General features: G+C 44.0%; 1 protein-coding gene across 6 annotated transcripts in view; it reads right to left on the bottom strand.

The window, feature by feature from the left end:
• The window catches only part of ARHGEF11 (Rho guanine nucleotide exchange factor 11), a 630,876-nt gene that overhangs the window by 340,691 nt on the left and 262,290 nt on the right, over nucleotides 1-27,895 (bottom strand). For all 6 annotated transcript variants that reach the window (XM_069949394.1, XM_069949398.1, XM_069949396.1 and 3 more), the window contains 2 exons: nucleotides 24,943-25,069; nucleotides 14,771-14,950 (listed from right to left, as the gene is read on the bottom strand). In XM_069949394.1, coding sequence (XP_069805495.1) covers nucleotides 14,771-14,950; nucleotides 24,943-25,069 — 307 coding nt within the window. The remainder of the gene's footprint in view (nucleotides 1-14,770; nucleotides 14,951-24,942; nucleotides 25,070-27,895) is intronic.

The raw sequence follows: 27,895 nt of genomic DNA, 5'->3' as shown, positions 1-27,895 counted from the left end.
GGCAGAGTGAGTTCTCCATGCGGTATTTCCTTCTCGCTGAAGTATTACCCAAGACCATAGGTTCTTCCGGAGTCTCGGTGGAAGAGGGTGCAGGAATATTGGGGAGCTGACCTAACCTAGGCTGAACGGGAGTGGTCCCTGATCTCTCGCGCTTCCTTTCCCTAAATCTCCGGTCAATGGTCACCGCAAGTGTCATAAAGTCGTTGAGGGAGTCGGGAGTGGGATGACTAACCATCACGTCCTTAATGGCGTCAGACAGTCCTTGTCGGAAAAGAGTTCTTAATGGAGAGTCTGGCCATCCAGTCAGGGTGCACCATTGGCGGAACTCTGCACAGTACTCTTCCGCGGTGCGGCGGCCCTGCTGGATGGACAGAAGATGAGACTCTGCCACTGCAGCGCGATTAGGATCGTCATAGATCTGACCCAAAGAGGTCAAAAATGTCTCCAGCGAGTTCCACTCAGGAGCCCCCATAGGAAGGGATAGGGCCCAATCCTGGGGGGGACCCTGCAAAAGTGAAATAACCAGGGCTACCCTTTCACTATCAGACATAAATGGGTTATGTCTAAAATACAATAAACAGGATTCCCTGAAGGTCCGAAATTTGTGGGTGTCACCCAAAAACCTGTCAGGCAACAACATTCTTGTCTTGTGTTTGACCACCTGGATCGGAGCATCAGCTGAGGGCTGAGATGTCATGGGTGGTGGGGAACCGACCGCAAGACAGTCAACCCGACTAGCCAGTCGTGCCACCAATCCTGCAACGCCCTCCGGCTGGGTGGTCAAAGTGTCCAGACGGTCGGCGAATTATCAGCGCTCATACCTCCATCTGGTGTGAACAGTGGTTTAGGACAGGTGAGCCCTGAGCTGGCACCCGCCCCGCTGCCCCTACCTGCTTGCCTCAAAGCTCTAACAGCTAGGGACAACTGGAGGGCAATCCCTATGCTGTATGCAGTGGTACACAGAACAAAGACAGACGAACACAGCACAATAAAGAATAGTCAGGAAGCAGAGTCGGCAACAACCGGTAGCAGAGGTACAAAATCGAAATCCAAAAAAGCTAAGTCGAGGTCACAAGATCCAGAAGGTCAGAGTCACTATAACAAATGGTCAGGGGATTGCTAGTTCTAGGCTCAAGGCGCTATCACAGGCATTGGAGTGAGGGAAGGGGCTGGGATTTATAGTGAGCAGGAAGCTAGATGCTGACAGCTAACTGGCTAGGTGTCAGGTGTCGCTCAGAACACAGCAGAAACAAATCAGTGAATGAGCTACAGCAAGAAAGTGCAGAGAGAACTAAAAAACATGGAGCGGATAACAGAAGACGTAACAAGGAACGTAACAAAACCAGAAACGGACTAAAAGGTTAAAAGCGCTACGGCGCACAAACAGCAGACCGGCCGCTAAGGACGCCGTCAGCGCGCCCTCAGCAACCGGCCCTGCCCGTAACCACGGACGCCATCAGCGTTCCTCCCAGCTGAACCGCGCGCCTCGGCAGAGGCAGGGGCCGAGAGCGTGGCTCGATTCCTGACAAGGATAGGCAGAAAACAGCCTTTATTCTACCAATGGGGCTATATGAATTCAACAGGATGCCCTTCGGGCTTACTAATGCTCCGGGCGCATTTCAACATCTAAAGGAACACTGCCTTGGTGAGTTCAACTTTGAATCGATTCTGATCTACCTGGATGACGTGATACTACATGCACCCACATTTGAAGAGCATTTGAGGAGACTAAAGCAAGTACTAAGTAGGCTTCGTAGCCATGGCCTTAAGATCAAGCCAAGAAACGACCATCTCTTCCAAACTAATATGGAATATCTGGGAAATGTGGCTTCAGCTGAAGGAAGTAAGGTGGAGGCTGTGAGCAAGTGGTCGCAGCCTAAGACCCTTCAGGAAGTGAGAGCATTTCTGGGGCTGTCCAGTTACTACCGAAGTTTTATAAAAGGATTTGCGAAGATTGCTAGTCCACTACATGAACTCTTGAGAAGGACCTCACAGGTTCTGGAGACACTCCACGTATCATGGAAGTTGCCACAACAACAAGCAGAAAAACTGAAGAAAGCCCCGATTAGTGCCCCCATCTTGGCATTCGCACAATATGACAAATCACTTATACTGTATACTGACGGAAGTTTTCACGGGTTGGGAGCTGTGCTAGCCCAAGAACAGGAAGACCAGGAACAAGTTAGTGCGTATGCTAGGCGGTCTTTATGGGACTCTGAATGAAATCCAGAAAATTATAGCTCCTTCAAGCTCGAGTTGTTGGCTCTGGTCTGGGCCAGAGAGAAATTCTTAGGGTATCTGACTTGGGCACATATTCTAGTAAAAACAGACAATAATCCATTGGCCCACCTGCAGAATGCAAAGCTTGGTGCCCTGGAGCAGAGGTGGATGGCTAGACTGGCAAAGTATCACTATACCATCAAATATTGTGCCGGTGCTGATGCCCTATCTAGGTTACCTGTGATATACCAATTGGAGAAGTTGATCAAGAGGATGAAGGGACTAAAATACCAGATCTTGGTCGAGTGCCTCGACAGTCACCTGTGGCAAGCTCGAGTGGGGTGGCTACTGGTAGCTCGGTGCTACTAGGGAAGACTGAAAAAGAATGGGCCCAATTGCAGGATGATGATCCGGACCTACAGAAAATTGAACATCGGGTCCAAACTGAGGCCTGGCCCAAACTTGAAGTGCCAAGTAGTTTGTCTTCAGATGGATGGAAGCTGTTGCAACAATGGAATTGATTGAGAATCCAAAATGGGGTCATGTACCGGAGGGTGTTCCTGCCTACGGATCTTGAGGAGAGGTGGCAAATAGTGATACCTGGTACTTGAAGGACAGGAGAAGGGTGCCCACTTAGGGGCAGAAAAATTTTACAAGTGGGTGCAGAGACTGTAGAGCATGCGAACTGGCAAAACCTCTTGAGCAGAGAGCACCAATTCAAAGTGATTCAAACATATGCGCCACTAGAGATTCTAATGATCGATTACATCTTGATCGGACAGTCTGTGAGTGGTCACCAATACTGCCTTGCTTTGACTGACCACTTTACGAATTTCTCAGTGGCAGTACCCACCCGAGACCAGACTGCAGAGTCAGCCGCCCGTGCCATTTGCAGGCACTTAATCTAGGTGTACAGATGCCCAAAGTGAATTCATTCTGACCAAGGAGCTTGCTTTCAAGGAAAACGGTTGAAAGAGCTGTGTCGATTGCATGGGATTGATAAATCACTGACAACACCATAACATCCGCAGGGCAATGGAGTCTGCGAAAGGTTCAATAAAACACTCCTACAGATGCTCCGCACTCTGGAGGCAGAACGTGAGAGACGTTCTCCTGAATATATGCCTGAGTTGCTCAGGGCGTACAATAATCGTGTTCATAACACTACAGGCTATACTCCGTACATGCTGTTGTTTGGGTGTAGAGGGCAAGAAGTCACTGAAATGAACCTCAGCTTTCCTTCTGATGAGATGAGTAGAACAGCTGACTATTGGGTTCAGGAGCACTGCGGACCATTCAATGGGTGATCATTGAGAAGTTGCAAAAGCAAGTCCCTAAGGATCATCCACCTGTGCAGACGGTACTATTGTTACCAAGTTTCAAAGTACTGGTTCGGGCAAATGACAGATTGGATAACCGCTGGGAATCACAGCCCTATATTGTGAAACGGCAAGTTTTTTCAGAGTGGAAGCTCAAGTGGAAGACTCTGATAGACCTACCTAGAATATTACACCAAAACATGCTCAAACCATGTCTTTCAGAAGGTCGACCCTTGCTAGATAACACTGGAGATGTTAAGCAAAAACATTCAGACCCAGTGCGTTTAAAGGACACAGAGTGATGGCTGTTCACTACGCCTCCTGTGCAGACTGAGGAGACACGTCCTGTGATGAATGATATACGTTACACCGCCGGGAGGAGGTGGATGCAATACATACACCAGCGTCACAAGACACAGGCATCTGCAGTTCGGAGAGCTCCACAGCAGGTATTCCCCCTCAATGCTATAAAGCAGATGAGTTTATTTGGTAGAGTTGCCGTGACGCCAACATTTTAGTGGGGTGGCATGTAAGAATGTGCAGTTATTTGCTTTGTGTCATATATTCTGCAGTAATAATTTTGATCAGTAGGTGGCAGCAAACTAGTAAACTGCCCATATACTGTATATGTGTAGTATTGCATGTGAAGGTAAATAAAGTTCTAAGTTGCAAAGTCTGAATATATGTAATTTCTGGCATGTTTTGGACTTCTACAAGCCAATCAGTATGCGGACATTGCAGTTTTGATACTTCATATGGAAGATAACTTTCTGCATCATCACCTAGCAGGAAACAGGAAGTGGCTGTGGTTGTCAAGGAGATCTTCCCAGTCAGTTGCTGATATAGGGTGGGTTCACATTGAGGAATTCTCGCGGATAAACTCCGCTGAATTCCGCCGGCTGTACACGCTCACGGACGTGTGCTTTTACGCCGGCTCCATAGACACCATTCTATGGGCTGGCTAATTCCGCATTCTGCCGAAAGAACGGACATGTCAATTCTTTAGGTGGAATGCGGATTCAGCCGGCCCATAGAATGGTGTCTATGGAGCCGGCGGAAAGGCGAGCGTCCGTGAGTGCGTACAGCCGGTGGAATTCCGCGGAGTTTACCTGCGAGAATTCCTCAATGTGAACCCACCCATACTGTGGAAGGATGAGGAAGTAGTCCTGTAGCTGCTTTAAGGCTGAGATTGGGGACAAAGGGACAGATAAGTGTAGTGTGTCCCTTGAGATTCAGAAAGAGGGGATTTTGAAGCAAAGAAAGACCCTAAGGACTTCCCAACGTGATTGGCGTTGGCGCACAGAGAGGAGTAGCGCTTGCGCCCTGTGAATAAAGGTGGCGTTAAGTACGTAAACAGGCGCATGTGCACAGGATAGATGGCGCGTGCGCACTTTGTTATCATTTTCACTGAAAACAAAAACGCTTTTTGCGTCAGTGTAGCATCATGTACCTACTTAACCTGTAGGCCCCCCCACTGGGCCCCTTTCATGTGAAACAGTCTTCCCCAGGATCTGGCCACAGCAAAAACAATGGAGGGCTTCAAAACAGGACAAGTTCTTAGACCAAAATAACATAAATGCATATTTATAGAATGTAGAATTTATCCATCCCTCTTACCTCCATCCATCCCCTCCATCCAGTAAGCGCCAGGGCCGTCTCTTAAAAGTGTTTCAGCTGCGGGATCGGGCTACCAGCAGTGCAAAGCTTGCTCAGGAATGGAAGCAGGCAGGTGTGAGTGCATCTACACGCACTGTGAGGAGGAGACTCTTGGAGCAAGGCCTGGTCTCAAGGAGGGCAGCAAAGAAGCCACTTCTCTCCAGAAAAAACATCAGGGACAGACTGATATTCTGCAAACGGTACAGGGAGGGGACTGCTGAGGACTGGGGCAAGCCATTTTCTCTGATGAATCCCCTTTCCGATTGTTTGGGACATCTGGAAAACAGCTTATTCGTAGAAGACGAGGTGAGTGCTACCACCAGTCTTGTCTCATGCCAACTGTAAAGCATCCTGAAACCATTCATGTGTGGGGTTTCTTCTCAGCCAAGGGTATCGGCTCTCTCACAGTCTTGCCTAAAAACACAGCCATGAATAAAGAATGATACCAGAATGTCCTCCAAGAGCAACTTCTCCCAACCGACCAAAAGCAGTTTGGCGATCAACAATGCCTTTTCCAGCATGATGGAGCACCTTGCCATAAAGCAAAGGTGATAACTAAATGGCTCAGGGAACAAAACATAGAGATTTTGGGTCCATGGCCTGGAAAATCCCCAGATCTTAATCTCATTGAGAACTTGTGGTCAATCATCAAGAGACGGGTGGACAAACAAAAACCAAAAAATTCTGACAAAATGCAAGCATTGATTGTGCAAGAATGGACTGCTATCAGTCAGGATTTGGTCCAGAAGTTGATTGAGAGCATGCCAGGGAGAATTTCAGAGGTCCTGAAGAAGGGTCAACACTGCAAATATTGACTTGCTGCATTAAATCATTCTAAGTGTCCATACAAGCTTTTGTTACTCATAATATGATTGCAATTATATTTCTGTATGTGATAAAAACATCTGACAAACACACATAAAAATCAGAGGGCTGCAGATCATGTGAAAATATAATATTTGTGTCATTCTCAAAACTTTTGGCCATGACTGTACTGCAATTGTAAAAGCCTTCTGAAAAAACTGAGCAGAAGTAGCTATTCAAATGGTCAGCGGCCACCTTATCTCCATCAGCTTAGAAGCTGAGGAGGAAGCATAGATGAGGAGGTCATAAAAGGCATTGATACTGTGCCAGATGAAAGGTTGGTCTGTAAATTGAGGATACTGGGACTAGGTGAAAATATATATAAATAGGTAAGTAACTGGCTGAGTGATAGGAAACAGAGGGTGGTCACTGATGGAACATATACAGATTAGGTCACAGTTACTAGTGGGGTACTGCAGGGGTAAGTGTTGGGTTCACTTCTTTTTAATATATTTATTAATGAACTCGTAGAGGTGCTACAGAGTAGAAGCTCCATATCTGCAGATGATACTAAACTGTGTTAAGTAATCACCACAGAGGAGAATATAATTTTACAGAGGGATTTAGAGAAACTGGAGGCTTGGGTAGAAAAATGGCAAATTAGGTTTACTGTGGATAAACATAAGGTTATGCACTTGGTTCAAGTATGATTCTGTGCTAAGTAATAAAACACTGGGCAAAAATACTACTACTGGTGGAACCACATATGGAATACTGTGTACAGTTTTGGGCACTTGTATATAAGAAAGACATGCCTAAACTGGATCGGGTGCAGATAAGGGCGACCAAGTTCATTACGTGAATAGGTGGGCTACTGTACCAATACAGGTAATCAATCTTGCGGCTATTTACTTTAGGAAAAAGGGGTGATCAGATCACAATATACAAATATATCAAAGATAGTACAGAGAACTTTCTAGTGATCTTTTTACATCTAGGCCTGAAACTTTAAGAAGGGATAAGCATCCATCTAGAGAAATTATGTTCCCACCGCCAGCACAGACACAGATTCTTTACTGTTAGAGCAGTGAGACTATGAAACTCTCTGCCACATGATTTTTCATGGCTGATTCATTAAATAAGTTCAAGGGAGGTCTGGATGCTTTTCTTAAAAAATACTTTACAGAGTATGGGGACAAGAATTCTGGTGATACGTTAATCCAGGAATTATGCAGATTGCCATTTTCGAGTCAGAAAGGAATTTTTCTGCCTCTGATGGGGCAATTGGCATCTGTCTCATAAGGGTTTTGCTTTTCTCTGGATCAACGCAGTAAGGTTATACGGTAGGTTGAACTTGATAGACTCTTGTCCTATTAACTATGTTACCATGTAATATACATTTTGTCGTCTTCTTCCTGCCACCAATATATCTAAAGGTTCTACTCCCCTACTTAACAAAGTTTGCTATTTTTTCCTCTTTTTAGGCCTTACAAGCATTTATTATCTGCTTTGCCTCCTTCTGTCTAATTTTATATACCTCTCTTCCGGCTACAATTCCAGTCTCTTTATACCTCCTATACCTATAGGCAGACTTTTTTCCCCCTTCACTATAGCCTTGACATCTCTTGTAAACCATAATGCTTTCTATTATCTTTTACTTTTGCTAATTTCTCATACATGTAGTCTAGCGGTTTTTAATCTGGTATTTTTAACTACTACCCACTGGAGGCTTGCTTTCAATGTTTTATCCCATCATATTAATTAGAGATGAGGAAACCAGGCCGAGGATCAGGTTCATTTTCCCGCTGTCTTCCCGTTCTGTGGGGAAGGTGGAGACAGCCCGAGTCCCGCCTGGAAAACAGGAATCAAGTCTAGGTAAGCCTAGTCCAGATGGGACTCGGGCTGTCTCCACCTTACCCAAGAAAGACAGTGGGCAGTCAAATGCTGATGGTTCGGGCCTGAACCTCAGCCTAATTTGCTCATCTCTACTATTAATTTGTTATTTATGTACTCATTTTCTTAAAATCTGTCATTCTAAATTCTCATACTTGGGTGTCATGCCTGTACCCGATCCATTACACTCATTGTATACGGCCAAGAATGTGCTCCTTTAGTGCCATTATTTATTTCATTTCTGTATTTCATTTGCACCAATCTGAACACAGCTCATTCCCTTCTGCCTTGGTAATTGATTCTCCACCACTCCCATTTCTTCCCTGCTAACTTCCATCTGGTCATCAAATAGTTAACCTTTGTTTTACTGACTGACATCCTGGCTTTCCATATGTAAAAAAAGGGCAGGTCCGTAGAGCCTCAGTTGCGAGTCTTAAAATACAGAAATAGCCAGCTATCCCTCCAGGGAATGAAAACCTGTTGCCAAAGGGTGCCTCCCATTGGGGAGATCACCAAACCACCCTGATACGTAGCCGCGCTCGGTTGTAAGTATTGGAACAAAAATAAGGAAATATCAGAATAGCCCCTTTTGTGTCAAAGTCTAACTCTATTATGAATATTATGACATGACAAGTTTTCTCTTCCCTGGAGGGATATCTGGCTATTTCTGTGTTTTGAGACACGCTACTGAGGCTCCACAGACCCCCTTTTTTGCATATTTAAATTTAAAGGGGGCAATGTATCAATGGAAACTCTTGATTAAATACTTAATTGGATTTTTTCACTGATCTCTCTGAGCTCAGTGATTGCTGTGTTTTGTTTATCCTGCCTTTCCACTTATCCTTTGCCTTGTCAGTCTGTGTTCTGGACGCCCGGTCTATTTATGTGTTGAACCAGGTCCTATAAAGTGTTTGTTTGCTAACTATTTAATCTCACTGAACAAGCTAAGATGACATTGTATCTATATATTTGTATTTCTGTACCTGGTTATTCTGAGCTTGGCTCTTGTATCTCTGACTGCTCTTTTTGATTCTGATTCTGTACTGGTTTGGTGTTTCATGGGGACTAATTGAGAGGCCTGGCTACTATTGGGAGGTCCAAACTGGGCATAACTGCATATATGGGGGCACAGAGGAGCACTGTAACTGTGTGAAGCAACACACGAGTATCTTGTATAGAAAACAGCATGATGCTGGAATGAGGAGCCTAAAATGTTTGATGGATTCTATGCAGACGACTGGAGAAGTCTTTATGTTAGCCGGGCCAGATAGAGAAGAAAAGGAAAAATGAACAACCCTGATTAGCAATAATGTCACTTGCAATTCATGCAGAGAAGTTCCCCCCTGTGAGTCACTGAATGAAGCTGCACTATAATCACTTATAACATCTGCTGAACCTGTGTAGGCTGTATCTACCTCTATATGGTAACTGCTTAGGGAGAATATTGTTTTTTTTTTTTTTTTAGTATTCTTTATTTAACGTTTTTTGGTTTATGAACATAGAAAATTGGAAGATAATAACCGATAAGAAACATTGAAGTACTCAGAATATTGGTGTTTTTATAGTGGATTTTATTCAGTAACAGTACAGTCGTATTATTCAGTTACTGTGTCGTGAGGATGGTAGTGGTCATGGTGTATTATTTTCTCTGTGTATACCGGTATCATTGGTAAAATTTGTGTTTGTACAGTTGATTTTTATTCTGAATCAGTATTCAGTTTTTTTGGGGGGAAACAGCCATATTTTTTTAATACTGGATAACCCCTTTAGAGGGAATCTGTCAGATACACAGCTGCAGATCCCAGATAGGTGTTAGGGAGATATAAAAGTGAAAGGACCTTCAGTCCCCATTTGTAAACTTTTAAAATTGCCCTTTTTTTTTAGAACCAGCTGAAGTGTCACAGTGACAGCACCACCCTGTACATCAATCAGTCAGAGCAGGAAAAAACAGGATAGGGAGATGCTGCTGTTGCTCGGCTCCACCTCTATGACATTTCAGCTAGTAATGAATGATATATAACCTTTATAGCAGCACTAAATGTCCAGTCACTTCTATCTTCCCAGCACCTGTCTGCAGGGTCTGCAGCTCTGTACCTCATATAGACCTCACAGATTCTCTTTAAAGGGGTTATGTAGGATTTAAAAAAAACATGGTTGCTTTCTTCCAGAAACTGCACCAATCCTGTCACAGTTAGCGTGTGGGTATTGCAGCTCAGTTCCATTGACTTGAATAAAGCCTAATTGTAATATCACACACAAACTAAGGACAAGGGTGGCACCGTTTAAAAAAAAGAAAAAAAAAAGTTTCTCATAAATCAATATATAAAAAAAAAAGTAGCTGTGCTTTTTTGTAATTTTGGATAACCCCTTTAAGAGTGTTTTCACACTTACTTAATACGTTGCAGATTTGATGCTGCCGATTTCAACAATACAAATTCCTTAAATCCACAACGTTAAATTCAGAGCAGATTAAGTGCATGTGAATGTACCCTGATGATTGGCTTATACTCATGGACCAGTGTGTGCTTGCCCCCCAGGCTAAAATTTGCCAGCTGGCCCCTGTTCATAGCGTTCTTATCTTTTGTGTGACAGAGCTGTTTTGGGCTTATTTTTTGCAAGAAGATGTATAGTTTTTATTGATAAGTTTCACATATATATATAACTTTTTGATCTCTTTTATGAAGTTTTTTTCTTAGGCAGATTGATAAAATACAGAAATTCTGGTTCTGTTCTTGAAAAAAAAATAAAAATTACAGCATGCACTATGCGGTATAAATAATGACATTGTTTTATAGCTTGGGACCTTATGGACGTGGCAATACCAAACATGTATACATTTTTTTTAAGTGTTTTGTGTAACAGTTCATTATATAAAATATTTTATTGCAATATTTTTTTTTTACTTTTATACGGGTACATTTCTGTACAGTAGTGTACATTAAACAGTGATCTTCTGATCCCTATTACAATACACTGTAGTGCAGCGTTTTGTCTATGCCAGGCAATCTACACAACCTTGCCTTCAAAAGGCCCCCGGGATAGTGATAGAGATAAAAGAAAGCCCAGACCTCAACAAGGAACTTCCGATCAGGTGAGTATAGTAGCATCGGAACCTGTTACATGCTGCTGTCATGATTTGACAGTGGCATATAACAGGTAAAACTACTTGGTAAATTACAGCTCCATGTAGTTACAGCAGGAGATCAGCTGTCATACTGACAGTTGATCACTTGCGATGTCGGCAGAGGAGCGGCAAAAGCACTTATTCGATGGTCGCTAAAGAGTTAAATAAATCATATAAAAACATATAACAAAGTAAGAGATGCATTCACAAAAAAGGTCATGTACATACCTGCATCGCCTAAAAGCACCATGGTATAACCTAAATCCCAACCCAATTACACATTTGCTGTTTTTAACCCCTTCAAGACCAAGCCTATTTGGGCCTTAATGACCAGGCTCATTTTTCAAAATCTGACCTGTCTCACTTTATGCGCTCAGTATGCTAGCAATTCTGAGATTGTTTTTTCGTCACATATGGTACTTTATATTAGTGGAAAAATTTGGTCACTACTTTGTGTGTTTTTTGTGAAAAACATCAAAATATCATGAAAAATTAAAAAAATTTGCATTTTATGAACTTTGAAATTCTCTGCTTCTAAAAAAAAGAAAATTGTATCACATAAATTAGTTACTAAGTCACATTACCAATATGTCCTCTTTATTCTGGCTTCATTTCATAAACATATTTTACTTTTTTAGGGTGTTACAGGACTTAGAAATTTATTTAGCAAATTACCACATTTTGAAAGGTTTTTTTTAGGGACCAGTTCTTTTTTTAAGTTGATTTAGAAGGTCTGTATACTGGAAACCCCCATAAGTGACCCCATTTTGGAAGCTACACAACTTAAAGAATTAATCTAGGGGTATAATGAGCATTTTAACCCTACAGGGGCTGGAGGAAAGTATTCACCATCAGGCCGTAAAAAATTGAAAATTTAAAATTTACCAATAATATATACGTTTAGATTAAAGTTTTTCATAAAAAAAAATACATGAGAGAAAAAGCACCCCAAAATTTGTAACGCAGGTTCTCTTGAGTACTACGGTACCCCATATGTGGGCGTAAACCACTGTATGGGCACACAGCGGGGCTCAGAAGGAAGGGAGCGCCAATTAGGTTTTCCATTGCAGATTTTGCTGAAGAAGTTTCCGAGCGCCAGGTGCATTTGCAGAGCCCTTGTAGTGTCAGCAGAGAGAACCCCCCCCCCCCCAAAAGTCACCCCATTTTGGAAAGTACACCCCTCAAAGAATTCATCTTGGGGTAGGATGAGCATATTGACCCCACAAGTGTTAGAGGAAAGTATTTAAAATTAGTTTAGTTTGTTTAGTTTGAAATTTCTCAACTTTACGAGGAACAGGAGAGAAAATTCACCCCCAAGTCTGTAAAGCAGGTTCTCCTGAGTAGAACGGTACCCCATATGTGGGTATAAACCACTGTATGGGCACACAGCGGGGCTCAGAAGGGAAGGAGCGCCAATTAGCATTTTCTGTGCAGATTTTTCTGAAGTAGTTTGCCGAGCCCCTGTAGTTCCAGCGGAGTAAAATCTCGCCATAAGTCACCCCATTTTGGAAAGTGCACCCCTCAAAGAATTCATTTTGGGGTGTGGTGAGCATTTTGACCCCACAAGTATTAGAGGAAAGTATTCAAAAGTAGACAGTAAAAATGAAAAACTCTAATTTTTCCAATAATATGTTCCTTTAATTTGAAATTTCTCAATTTCACGAGGAACAAGGGAGAAAACTCACTGCAATATATGTAACGCAGGTTCTCCTGAGTAGAACGGTACCCCATATGTGGGCATAAACCACTGTATAGGCACACAGCTGGGCTCAGAAGGGAAGGAGCGCCAATTAGCATTTTCCGTGCAGATTTTTCTGAAGAAGTTTCTGAGCGCCAGGTGCGTTTGCAGTGCCCCTGTAATGTCTACAGTATTGAACCCCCCCCCCCCCCCCCCCAAAAGTCACACCATTTTGGAAAGTACACCCCTCAAAGAAATAATCTTGGGGTAGGATGAGCTTTTTGACTCCACAGGTATTAGAGGAAAGTATTCAAAATTGGCCAGTAATAATGAAAAACTCGATTTTTTCCAATAATATGTTGGTTTAGTTTGAAATTTCAAAATTTCACAAGGAACAGGAGAAAAAATGTACCCCACAATCTTTAATGCAGGTTCTCCTGAGTACAACGGTACCCCATATGTGGGCATAAACCACTGTTTGGGCACACAGCAGGGCTCAGAAGAGAAGGAGCGCCAATTTGCTGGAGCAAAACCGCAGCTAGTTATTAGAATAGCGCAGTTACTAAAATAAAAAAAAAAATAAGATTACAGGTAATGTGGGGTGGTTACGGACAGTCTGGGGTGGTTCCGGGTAATCTGGAGGTGGTTATGGGCAACCTGGGGTGGTCACGGGCAACCTGCTGTGGTTACGGCAACCTGGGGTGGTTAGAGGCAACCTGGGGTGGTTACAAGAAACTTGGGTTAGTTACAGGCAACCTGGGGTGGTTAGAGGCAACCTGGGGTGGTTACGGGCAACGTGGGGTGGATACGGACAACCTGCTGTGGTTACAGACAATCTAGGGTGGTTACAGGCAACCTGCTGTGGTTACGGGAAACATGGGGTGGTTACGGACAATCTGGGGTCGTTACGGACAATCTGGGGTGGTTAAGGACAATCTGGAATGGTTACGGATAAACTGAAGTCCTTATAGGTAATCTGAGGTGGGTACCTGTAATCTGGCGTGGTTACGGGCAATCTGGAGGGGGTCATTGGCAATTTGGGGTGGTTAGAGGCAAGGTGCGGTTGTCAGTGGCAAGGTGCGGTGGTCAGAGGCAAGGTGCGGTGGTCAGAGGCGACGTGCGGTGGTCAGAGGCGACGTGCGGTGGTTAGAGGCAAGGTGCGGTGGTCAGAGGCGACGTGCGGTGGTCAGAGGCAAGGTGCGTGGTCAGAGGCGACGTGTGGTGCTCAGAGGCAACCTGCGGTGGTTGCGTGCAATCTGGGGGTTACATGTACTCTGGCATGATCACGGGCAACCTGGGGTAAGATAACATGTGGGGCCACCATGTTTAGTGAATTTGCAAAGCAAATCTTGCAAATTTGCAAGCTGCTACAATTTTACAAATTTAATGCTGATTCGCTGAGAATCAGAATTCACTTTGCTCATCTCTACACATTACCACACCACGTATTTAATAAAGATTAAATTTTTGCTTTCCTGTTATTTTCATTGGTATTTTGTTGTATTTTATGTGGCATGGGACTATTTATGTGATTGGTGCAGGCCCATTGACAGGTGTTGTTGTATTTATGGGGCATGACTATCTTTCTTACAAAATGAGAAATGTCCAAAAATGCTAATTTGTCACTAATACAAAGTACAATGTATCACAAAAATTGTCTTAAAATCACATGGATATGTTAAAGCAAATCACAAAATTACCTTCAAGTGAGCCAGTTAGACTTTTAATGAGTGTTCAGGTGTAATTGCATCCCCATTCTTAGGATCGTTTTGGCATTTGACCCCCCCAGTTGTTAGCTTGTTATACCCTTTTCTATGGATAGGAGATAACAAGTGTTGGGAACTGCAGGGCTATAATCTCTGCAGTTACTGATATCCTGCTCTGTTCTAGCAGCACTATACAGAGAAGAGTTTGTTCCCCTATGTACTGTACATTCTTATATACAGTACAAAGGGTTGCCCAACATGATCATGGTGTCCAGCAGTCTCTGTCAGAGGGAGCTTTGTTTCCTATTGCCATTCTTCTAGCACAGTGAGCAGGCACACTCTGCTATTGTTTGCCTAACTTGAAGCTTACCTTGTGGAGAGACTAGACGCTGAAGACGATGCGGACTGATGTAGTCTTGTTGCTTCGGCAGCAGCATCCATGTCCACATCGCTACGAGAGCGAGGGACATTGTCAGCTTTGCGTGATTTTTTCAGCTCTTCCCGGCCCTTTAAACTTTCTGAACGTCCCAGTTTTACCTCCGGTCGGCCACTGGAGTGGTAAAAATACAGGGTGATTATGTAATGACATTAAAGTATCAATATCTTTATAGATGAAAAAAAAATGCTGTAGGTTTCACAAACTTACATAATGATACACAATCATTAGATATAGGAGATGAGGATGCCTTATGGTGCGTTTACACAAAGATTTATCTGACAGATTTTTGATACCAAAGCCAGGAATGGGTTTGAAAAGAGGAGAGATTTCAGTTTTCCTTTATGACCTGTTCCATGTTTATAGTTCATTCCTGTCTTTGGCTTTTAAGATCTGTCAGATAAATCTGTCTGTGTAAACGCACCATTACAATTGGTGTTCCCGAGCCCAAAATGGCTGATTAAAAGGGGAAAAATATTCCCTGTTGCCAATCTTCTTGTGCTGTTAATATTCCAAATGCACACATGCGCAGTAGATGAATGGGTGAATTTAAAGTCTTAGAACCATTTAACACCTATCATAAAACACCCTGGGGACTCTCAAATACAGCGACGGCTATTGTTTAGTAGTTGTTTCCCTAGCTTTGTTCTTTTTGTGACTTTAGTTTATATTCTTAACCCCCTTGTTTCCTCAGAACAGGTTCTGTACAGACTTACGAATCTTGGAAATGGGAAATCCTGCTATGGTTGATCCCATCCCCTCTGCATCTATGTGTTCCATAACAGCAGTAAGTATGCCCTTAAAGGGCTGATAGAAAAAGGGGTAAAGTTGTGACCACCTAACAGGCTTGGAGAAATATTTGGCTGTTAAAATGATAATACAATAAACGAAGAAAAAATTGCAGACGGCACTCACCAGGTGTGAAAAGACAATCGAGAGTTCATCAAAGTGGCACTAGCCGTGAAACTGTGGTCACTCGTCTCCGCTCCCCCGTTACCTCTACCTTTATTGCCTTTTCACACCTGGGTGAATGCTGTCTGCAATTTCTCCTTTGTTTATTCCTGTGGTTTCTACAGACAGAGCACCACTTCGTGACTGGCTTATGGTTTGTGTCCAATATCCAGCAAGTGGAGAGCCAGGTTGTGCTAAATTCAGTTATCTGCGCATGGGATTGTTACAAGGATAATGCCACTGTAGCTCCATTTTCACAAATAATGAATAGTTTAACCCCTTCAGGACCAGACAAATTTTTTTTTTTGCGCTCTTGTTTTTTCCTCCTCGTGTTTAAAAGGCCATATCGTTCACATTTTTTCACTTACAGGCCCACATGAGCCCTTATTTTTTGTGACACTAATTTTACTTTGCAATGTCGGGATTAACTTTTGCATAAAGTACACTGCGAAACCAGAAAAAAATTAAATGTGTGATGAAATGCATTTTTTAAATTTGGGGAGTATTTGTTTTTACGCCATTCGCCCTGGGGTAAAACTGACTTGTTATGCATGTTCCTCAAGTTGTTACGATAACAACAATATGTAACATGTATACCTTTTATTTTATTTGATGGCTTTTAAAAAAATTAAAACCTTTTTAATAAATTAATGTTCCTTTAAAATAGCTCTATTACCATGCTTATAGCGCTTTTATCCTTTGGTCTGTGGGGCTGTCATTTTTTGCACCATGATCTGTACTTTCTATCGGTACCTTGACTGAACATATGTGACTTTTTGATCACTTTTTATTACAATTTTTCTGGATTTCATGCGCAATTTTGCAATTTGGAATTTTTTACGCTTACGCCGTTAACTGTGAGAGATCGGGAATGTGATGATTTAATAGTTCGGACGATTATGCACGTGGTGATACCAAATATGTTTGTTTATTTATTTATTTATAAAATGGGGAAAGGGGGGTGATTCAAACTTTTATTAGGGGAGGGTTTTTTTTATTAATAAAAAAACCCAAACATTTATTTACTTTTTTACACACATACTAGAAGTCCCCCTGGGGGACTTCTAGTATGCCTGCTCTGATCTCTCATAGAGATCTATGCAGTATAGATATACTGCATAGATCCATGAGATAGGCACTCTATTGCTGTCGGCTGCTGCAGCGATCCCCCCCACTAGACACCAGGGAAGTTGCCAAGCAGCATTTTAAATGCAGCTTTCAGCTTTGACGTACAGTTACGCCCTCATGCAGGAAGGGGTTAAATCAGAAACTGGATTTGTGTATTGCTTACATATTTATTTATTTAATTATGGCAATGTCTGGAGAAGTCAGCACATGCACGAAACAGCTGTAACATTGTGACTTGACTGTGCAAGGGTTGGCATCTCCGCCATCTGCTACAGCATCTGATGGATTTTATATGCTGAATTAAAAAATCAAAAGAACGTTTTGAAGGCTGAGCGCCCTCTCTATCTATGTTTCTATCTTGCTTAGATTTTGTATAAATTGTACGTATTCTTCTAAACGTGAGCACTGTTATTCCCTGAACTGATATAGTACTTGACAGCTACGCCCATCATATCCAGAGAGCCGGTCGCTCTTTTTTATATTTGGACTCATTTTATTGTTTGTTTATTTTTACATTTTTAACAAACAACACAAGAGAATCTTGGCTAAACAGCAGTCTAACGTGTGCTGCTTAGCAAATACCAGTGGCGTACCTATAGGGGTCGCAGGGGTCGCCATGGCGACCGGGCCCCTACGCTAGGGGGGCCCGCACGGCCCCCCTTGCCACTTCCTCCTGTGCTCCCCCAATCCGGGGGGGCCGCGGCAGGGGCGGGCTGGGCCGGGGGGCATATGCCCCCCGGCCCGGTCCCCCCGTGCAGTTAAATGACCGCGGCCGCCGGACCTCTTTAAGTTCAGTGAGCTTCCGGGTTGCCGGCCCTGGCCGGAAGCTCACTGATGCAGGACCGCGGCGCCGGGACTTCTCCTCCTCCACGGCAGCTGACATGTGACGTCATCACGTCACATGTCAGCCGCCGTGCAGTATAGAGGAGAAATCCGGGCGCCGCGGTCCTGCATCAGTGAGCTTCCGGCCAGGGCCGGCAACCCGGAAGCTCACTGAACTGAAGAGAAGCTGGCAGGGAGATCAAGGATCCAGGTGAGGTGAGTTTATTTATTTATTTTTTCATTTTTTACATAAATGTTGCGATGTGGGGGGCTGCACAAGGGGGTCTATACTGGGGGGGGGCTGCACAAGGGGTCTATACTGGGGGGGGCTGCACAAGGGGTCTATACCGGGGGTTGGCTGCACAAGGGGGTCTATACTGGGGGGGGGGGGGCTGCACAAGGGGTCTATACTGGGGGGGGGCTGCACAAGGGGGTCTATACTGGGGGGGCTGCACAAGGGGGTCTATACTGGGGGGGTTGCACAAGGGGGTCTATACTGGGGGGGGCTGCACAAGGGGTCTATACTGGGGGGCTGCACAAGGGGTCTATACTATGGGAGGGGGGGTACACAGGGGGTCTATACTATGAGGGTTACACAGGGGGTCTGTACTGTGGGGGATCTACACAGGGGGTCTGTACTGTGGGGGGGGCTACACAGGGGGTCTATACTGTGGGGGGGGCTACACAGGGGGTCTATACTGTGGGGGGCTACACAGGGGGTCTATACTGTGGGGGGCTACACAGGGGGTCTATACTATGAGGGGGGGGGGTCTATACTGTGGGGGGCTACACAGGGGGTCTATACTGTGGGGGGGCTACACAGGGGGTCTATACTATGGGGGGGGCTACACAGGGGTCTATATCTACATTATCTGTACTCCGAGATATCACTGTGTTATCTGTGGTGTTACATAGGACTGCAGGTGACATCTACTACATTATCTGTACTCAGAGATATCACTGTGTTATCCGTGCTGTTACATAGGACTGCAGGTGACTACTACATTATCTGTACTCAGAGATATCACTGTTATCTGTGGTGTTACATAGGACTGCAGGTGACATCTACTGCATTATCTGTACTCAGAGATATCACTGTGTTATCTGTGCTGTTACATAGGACTGCAGGTGACAGCTACTACATTATCTGTACTCAGAGATATCACTGTGTTGTCTGTGCTGTTACATAGGACTTCAGGTGACAGCTACTACATTATCTGTACTCAGAGATATCACTGTGTTGTCTGTGGCGTTACATAGGACTGCAGGTGACTACTACATTATCTGTACTCAGAGATATCACTGTGTTATCTGTGCTGTTACATAGGACTGCAGGTGACTACTACATTATCTGTACACGGAGATATCACTGTGTTATCTGTGGTGTTACATAGGACTGCAGGTGACATCTACTACATTATCTGTACTCAGAGATATCACTGTGTTATCCGTGCTGTTACATATGACTGCAGGTGACTACTACATTATCTGTACTCAGAGATATCACTGTGTTATTTGTGCTGTTACATAGGACTGCAGGTGGCTACTACATTATCTGTACTCAGAGATATCACTGTGTTATCTGTGGTGTTACATAGGACTGCAGGTGACATCTACATTATCTGTACTCAGAGATATCACTGTGTTATCTGTGCTGTTACATAGGACTGCAGGTGACAACTACTGAATTATCTGTACTCAGAGATATCACTGTGTTATCTGTGGTGTTACATAGGACTGCAGGTGACTACTACATTATCTGTGCTCAGAGGGATATCACTGTGTTATCTGTGGTGTTACATAGGACTGCAGGTGACATCTACTACATTATCTGTACTCAGAGATATCACTGTGTTATCTGTGGTGTTACATAGGACTGCAGGTGACAGCTACTACATTATCTGTACTCAGAGGGATATCACTGTGTTATCTGTGGTGTTACATAGGACTGCAGGTGACATCTACTACATTATCTGTACTCAGAGATATCACTGTGTTATCTGTGGTGTTACATAGGACTGCAGGTGACCACTACATTATCTGTACTCAGAGGGATATCACTGTTATCTGTGGTGTTACATAGGACTGCAAGTGATATCAGGTGACTTCTCCAGGTTGCAGAAGTTCAAACTTCATCGTGCCCTGCTGACAGTTTATAATGGGAGTTGTAGTTTTGCAGCATGTGGCTCTTCAGGTTGCAGCACTACAACCCCCATCGTTTCCAACTGGCAGTTCATGATGAGAGTTGTAGTTTTTCAGCTGTAGAGTCAAATATTGGAATACAATGATTAGACAATGACACAGTACAGTCCATTAATTATAGAGGGCAGTAGTGCAGTACATGAGGTGGAGGCAGTGGCAGTGCATTAGAACATGGTGGCACATTAGAGTAATTGGATATAACGTTAGATATGACTTTGCCTGATCGGGTGAGATGGGGGGCCCCAAGCTAACATTTTGCACCAGGGCCCATCAGCCTTTAGCTACGCCCCTGGCAAATACAATAAGTACACATTTAAAATTCTTCTTGCATGAATGTATTTTGCATACTTCTATCTATCTTTTACTGCATTACATTTTGCACGACTTTTAAATATGTTAGGAAAATTTATTGAAAGTTGAATCTTGGGATAGGAATAAATTAGACTTTACGTGCTTACACATTTGCCCAGCACTGACACATCCCATACATTCAAAGTCCTCCTCCGTAATCGACCCGTGTAAGTGTACCCTTACCCAGTGATTTTCAACTAGTGTGCCGCAACACATGGTCGGGTGTGCCGCAGGGAAAGTTCCCCAAACTATGGTGCCCCTGTGTTTTGTTCCCCGGCAATGCGCAGCGATCAGTGGCGGATTATAATGTGGGCAGATGCGGGGTGCCGGTCTCCGCTGATTGGAGGAGCATGGGGGAGAGAAGCATGGGGGCCCTATGGGCGGCCAGTACGTGAGGCAGACAGCAGCAGCGACCATCTCGGAGGAGGTGAGGAGGAAGGGGGGGAGAGAACCCTGGGGATGGGGGAGAGAAACAGCGGAGAGAAGCAGGGGGGAGAGAAGTATGGTGGAGAGAAGCACAGGAGAGAAGCATGGTGGAGAGAAGCACAGGAGAGAAGCATGGTGGAGAGAAGCACAGGAGAGAAGCATGGTGGAGAGAAGCACAGGAGAGAAGTAGGGGGGAGAAGTATGGTGGAGAGAAGCAGGGGGAAGAGAAGTATGGTGGAGAGAAGCACAGGAGAGAAGCATGGGGGAGAGAAGCACAGGAGAGAAGCATGGGGGAGAGAAGCACAGGAGAGAAGCACAGGAGAGAAGTAGGGGGGAGAAGTATGGTGGAGAGAAGCAGGGGGAAGAGAAGTATGGTGGAGAGAAGCACAGGAGAGAAGCATGGGGGAGAGAAGCACAGGAGAGAAGCATGGGGGAGAGAAGCACAGGAGAGAAGCACAGGAGAGAAGCAGGGGGGAGAAGTATGGTGGAGAGAAGCAGGGGGGAGAGAAGTATGGTGGAGAGAAGCACAGGAGAGAAGCATGGGGGAGAGAAGCACAGGAGAGAAGCATGGGGGAGAGAAGCACAGGAGAGAAGCATGGGGGAGAGAAGCACAGGAGAGAAGCAGGGGGGAGAAGTATGGTGGAGAGAAGTATGGTGGAGAGAAGCACAGGAGAGAAGCATGGGGGAGAGAAGCACAGGAGAGAAGCATGGGGGAGAGAAGCACAGGAGAGAAGCATGGGGGAGAGAAGCACAGGAGAGAAGCAGGGGGGAGAAGTATGGTGGAGAGAAGCACAGGAGAGAAGCAGGGGGGGAAAGTATGGTGGAGAGAAGTAGGGGGAGAAGTATGGTGGAGAGAAGCACAGGAGAGATGCACAGGGGGGAGAAGAAAACAGGCCCAGGTTTTACACTGAGTGAGTATAAATACATTTAGAATCTATATTATTAACTATATGTATAATATGTACTGTTTTAGTGTCATTTTGTGCCATTTTGGTTGGTGGTGTGCCCCGGGATTTTTTAAGTATAAAAAGTGTGGCGCGGCTCAAAAAAGGTTGAAAATCACCGCCCTTACCTGCCTTGGAGTGGAGGAGGATACTGGTTGTCTTTAATTCCTGTGGGGATTAGTTGGGAATGGCTGTGGTTCATTCACATGCTATCAGTAAGAGCTCTGCCTTACACCAGCACAACCTACTCAGGTAAGAGTTCTACAGTATATGCTTTCTTTCACCACTTCAGCCCTGTCTGAATTACGCTATGGAGCGCTGTCTTATATTTAGTTTTTACGTCCCATACATGACCTAATGTATTTTAACAAGTAATGCAGCCGTGCACAATATCCAAGCATCCATGTTTAATCATGATTAAGGGGGTGTTTGCACCAGAAATGCGTTGACATGTCTGTGAGCAGATCTTTGATGTGTCTGTGGTTTTATGTGTCAGGAAATAAAGAAGCTTTTGATTCACTTGCAAACGCTGGTCCCTTGTACCGTCCTGAAAGATTAAAGCACCTGTTGAAGTGGCGTACCGTGCGGAGCAGCCTGTGTGTCCGGTTAGCTGGCTATTACTATATTCTACTTGTTAATTGTAGTGGTATGTGGTGTTAGTCGTAGTGGCCACTGTGTCGCAGAATTGTTTGTTTCTTGTATAGTGAAGTTATTGGTCTGTGTGCAGTGTTTTTTATTTAGTATCAACAGCTTGGTGGTATTATTTAGTCACTTCAGTAGTTATATTATATTTTACCTTGGGGTGGAGGTATTCATTTATTTTTTCACAATCCCAACCCTTTAGAAACAAGTGGGACAAGTGAGCAGTGCAATACTTTGCCTTGCCCCAAATGCTGTCGACCCATGCTGAACCACTGGTTAGGTAGCTTATAAATATCCAGCATTTCCTAATCACTTGATCTCAAGTATAAAGTTTTAAATTAGCTTCCAGTTGCTTTCTGAGGTTGGAGCAATCCAAGTTAGTTCCCAAAAACTGCCAAGATCATGTGTACCCAGAAATAGCTACTATACAACTCTAAGGGGGCATTCATGCGATCTCTGTCTGAAGCTTTCTGTAAAATAGACAGTGTCCTGCGGACTGAATCTCGGAGCTCCCCGAATCATGATTGATTATGATGCTGGGAGCTCCGAGCATCGAGCTTCACTCTACAGGACATTGTCTGTACAGTATTGTCTGTACTATCTGTACAGATTGCAAAGATTGTGAGAATGTTCCCTAAGACAACCTGTGTATGGACTTTGTCCTGACCTGATAAACAGTGTTTTAGAAGAGGAAAAAAATAAAGTCTGATATGATTACAATTTCTAGGGCTTCTTAGCAGTTTGTGCCTTTGGGGATAATTGGTTGGGCCAGACCACCTTCTTCTGTAGGGGCCAACCTTCATTCTTCTTGTAAGATCTGTGTCTTCAGTATGTAAACAAAGTTAGGAAAAAATACCCATTATATGGCAACTCCTTGAGTGCCAGTGCCTCGGTAAGGCACAGCACTCGTAACATCACAGACATCCTATTCACCACCAGCCAGGACACAGTTTACCAGGGAATGCCTAAGGGGATTAACTGTTTAATATCTACTATGCAGCTTCTGCACTTTATAATCTGTTGTGGTACTGTAACTCTCATGAACATTGGGGTCCATACCTCCACTTTAGGCCTGGCAATGGCATGTGTAGCCACTATGCCACTAAGTGGGACGACAAGTAGCCAGCCTGCCCTACCATTGTGGCTTTCTCATGGGCATCACTTACATACAACTATTTTTAAAAGATTGCCTTGTCTCCTCAACTTAGTTCATGTTTGTCTAAACTGCTAATAAAAAAATAAATAATATCTAACTAAATTTCTTATATTCCTACTCTACAAGAGCTGTACCCACTACTGGTTAAGAGCATGCAACACGATTACTGGATTCACTAATGGTCTTGATATAAATGATTGTGGAAGGCTCTTACCTCTTCCATAGTTTCCTCTCCAGCCTCTTCTTATCCATTTCTTCAGATAGCCCTAAAATTCGGGGACCCCTTTCCCTACAGAGCCCTCAATCGACACCTCAACCTTACACTGCCAAGCATGATTTTTTTCCATCCAGGCAGCTGGAACAGCACAGAGGCCTCCTCAGCCTGCCGATGCTTTGTGGCAGCCTCTAAGCAAAACCTCTATTGATCCATCTCCATCCTAATGCTAGAAATAAAAATCAATGGAGCAGCAGACAGGACAGAATAGACATATGAGCACTAGAGTCCCGCCCTGTCACATGGACACAACAGGCGCCCTGACACCTAAATGACAATTACCAGCTGAAAAAAAAGAATCAATCTCTTAATGGTAGGCCAGGTCTACACTGAGCCTTATTTAAAAAAAAAAAAAAAGGATTGTCTCATGATTTAAGAACTTAACTTTTTTCTATAAATGTCACCAGAAACAGACTGTCTCCATGTAATGTAGGGAAGGCCCACACAAGTGTTATACATAAGACATATGGTCCGTTTACACGGAGCAATAATTTGCCCAATCGATCGTTTTACAATTTTGAAGCAACAATTTGGTTTTTAGAAAGATCAGCGTTTAGACGAAGAGATATATCGTTAGAAAAAATTAGTTTCCGCAATTGTTTTAAGCTCGCTTAAGTCCATCTCACACATAAGGTGAATTTGTGAAAGAATGCTTAGACAAAGCGATCTGTGGATTTTCTGCAAACGTGTTGAAAGGGAACATGTTGAAAGATCACAATGAACAATTTCTTGCTCGCCGCTTGATCGTTCGCTGTGTTTACACCAGCAGATTATCGCTCAAATGTAATAGTTATCGTGAAAATTTAAACGATAATTGCTCTGTTTAAATGGACCAATACTTATGTCAATATACATATAAGACAACTGCACACATGGCAAATCCATAAAATATATGAACTTAAAGGCCGACTAGACAGTCTTTTAGGAGGGTGTTATCAAATAATCCAGTGGTTTGTCTATTGAACAAAGCTTTTTAAAGCTCAATCACTGATGCCAGGTTCTGACATTAAACCCCTACATCCCTGGAAGGAAAACTTGTTGTACTAGCTCCTAAACAAAGGGCCGCCAACACTTCAAAGACTGCTACTTTCTGTGAAGAGGAGAAAACCTTTACTCATGCCATTTTATATCTTTAACATTGTTACTTCTCCTCACATAGACTGATGCGGTCCTTGAACGAGATAAACCTGAGATGCATTTTCCCGCATACCTGTCATTGTCCATTAGATCATCAGGAAAGCTTCCGGTGGACAAACGTTGAATGCCAAGATCCTGCAAGTCATACTGTTGATTGTTTTCGAAATGTTGGATAATATTTCGGACATTCCCAGGTTTTACTGTGAAGAGACAAAAACGTGGAATACGAGAGGTCATGACTCCACAACATTATTCAGGCTGTGGGGTCATCAACTTATCAAGAAAGAGACATTATAAGTGAGGAGCCACACAGAAAATATAGGACACACAAAGATTCTACAAGACAAGCACATAAGGCAAAATGTATCAATGCTTTCAGAAAACTGGTGTAAGAAATCCCAAATTTTTGCGCAAGGCCCTTAATATTTTTTGCACAAAACACTTTCTCAAAAATCTGTCACTATCACCAAAACCTACATGAAAAACATTGATAAATTTCCCCATAATAACTGCAAAGCAAGCTCATGTTAGTAAAATTAGGTGAAAAACTGAGGAGACTACAACCAAATTATTGTTTTATGAGGTAGCTGACAGCTGGGCAGAACTTTGTGCCTCCAATGGGAACCTGTCATTAGTTTCATGCTGACCAAACAGGAGGCAGCATAACACACCAACAGATTCACCAATCACTCTGCACTGTGTCAGAAAAAATTATAGTAGTATGGCCAGAAATTGGACTGTGGTATCCCTCCCTATCTGAATATAAGATGAGATATATCAATCAAGGCAAGTAGATCACCTGACTTGGAGACCCATTTACTGCTGAAGGTACAATTATGATTTGTCTGAATGATTCCCATTCAGTTAATCATATATTAAAGCGATATGGAAGCCTGTCAGTGTTTCATGCTGACTAGGGATGGTTCGAACAGAGTTCGGTTCGGGTTCGTACGAACCCGAACCCTCGGTAACGACCACTTGGAAAACTGGGATACAGCCATAGGCTGTATCCCAGTGTTCCAGGCGTTCCTCCTTCTGTATCCGCCCGCTTCACGGAGTGGGCAGACAGCGAGAATCTGATGCAGAGCGTTCGGGTTCATACGAACCCGAACCTCGGCAGGTTCGGACCATCCCTAATGCTGACCATATTTCAGCAGCATAAAACCAAACTAGTGACAAGTTTCCTTTAGCACACAAGTTATTTCAAGCCTAGGCTTCTGCACTAGAGATGAGCGAACCCGATCGTTCAGCATTTGATTAGCGGTGGCTGCTGAAGTTGGATAAAGCCTATGTGGAAGTTGGACTAAGTTGGATAAAGGCTATGTGGAAAACATGGATATGGTCATTGGCTGTATCCATGTTTTCCAGACAACCTTAGAGCTTTATCCAACTTCAGTAGCCACCGCTAATCAAATGCCAAACGATTCAGATGGGTTCAGATGGACTAGAGCATGCTCGAGGTTCGCTCATCTCTATTCTACACTCTAATTCAGTTTTCGTGTAAGATTTAAGGATGTAAGGCTATGTGCACACTATGGAATCCTACGTGGAAACTTCCAGCAGATTTCATGCGCACACCTGCTTGAAGTTCCGTCCATCTCATAGACTACATTTTATGCTCAAGGAAGCTTCTGCCGCCCGCCCAATGAATTGACATGTCAAATCTCTGGGTGGACAGTAAAATCTGTCTGTGCATAGAATGGAGCCTATGGAATGGGTAGAACTTCAAGCAGTGTAGGGGGGTGGGGTGGGGTGGCAGGCACAAAAGAAATTGTGACATGAAATCTGTTTTACTTTTGTCACATCCGTTTCCACATCTTTTAATATGGAAACCGCATGATAAATGCAAGGAGCAAAATAAAAGTGGTACACAAATACAACAAGGTCAGGGACATTCTACTACTGTTCAAATACCAATATAACTTACACTTCACAGTGCCTATAGTACAGTCAGATGCCAGTTCTACAGAAGCCCCAGCAGAATATGTCACCCTGCAAGTCACAGACAAAGGCCTTATGCACACATTTGCCATCTGTATTTTTTGGAATCTGTTAAATCCGTACTATAGTTGTGTAATAAAGTTGATTAGGTTAAAAAAAAATGTAACCAGCGTTGCCATCGAAGATCCACATTTTTTGCCAAAAGGTTACACACTGTAAAAAAAATTGCAGATTCCATTAAATTTTGTTGATGATTCCGTAAAAAATGGGTCCCCACTAGGGCATGTCCTTTGTTTTGCAGACAAGATTATTTACTCGAAATCTACTGATTGTATGAATAGCCCAATAGAAATTATTGGGCAATAACTCAACTATGTAATTGCAGGTCCACAATTGTGGACACAATTACAGAACGTGTAAGGCCAAAGTATATGACAATTAAAGGGAAATTGTCACCTCCCCTTACCTGTCTGTTTTATACCAACTTGTATTACCCCAAAAAATCCGCAGACCCCCCCAGGATTGTGACAGGGTGATCCGCCGACAAAAACCCCCCACCCCACCTCACCCCGGACTGGGACAGAGTGATCCGGCAGACGCCAACCATGCCCCCCGGGCCGGTTCCCCCAGTGAATCAAAGGGCCGTGGCCAGGGTGCTAATAATGTGTAAAATTAATTAGCAGCGCCGCGGACACAGGCCGCCAGATTGAGAGGCCTGCCCGCTGCCAGGCACTTTGCCTTGCAGCGCTGTGACTGCTAATAACTCTCCTCTTCTCTCCCAGCCTGGAGGAAAATAAAACAGCAACTCACCTGTCCCCGGTCCCAGCAGCTCCTCTCCCGGCAGAGCGCGCACTCCTGTCATCCTCCGATACGGGCAGCAGGGTACAGAGACACTGACTGCTGGGTGTCCCTGCAGCCTCTATAATTCATGATAGAGGCTGCAGGACACTTCCGACACAGGCTGCGTCTCTGTCTTCTGCTGCCCGCACCGGAGTATGATGGGAGTGCGCGCTCTGCCAGGAGAGGAGCTGCTGGGACCGGGGACAAGTGAGTTACTGTTTTTTATTTTCTATTTCTGCCGGGGT

Source organism: Dendropsophus ebraccatus, chromosome 13 (assembly GCF_027789765.1).
Source record: "Dendropsophus ebraccatus isolate aDenEbr1 chromosome 13, aDenEbr1.pat, whole genome shotgun sequence".
NCBI lineage: Eukaryota > Metazoa > Chordata > Amphibia > Anura > Hylidae > Dendropsophus > Dendropsophus ebraccatus.
The sequence above is the reverse complement of the archived record's forward strand: the minus strand, read 5'-3'. Positions and strand labels throughout refer to the sequence as shown.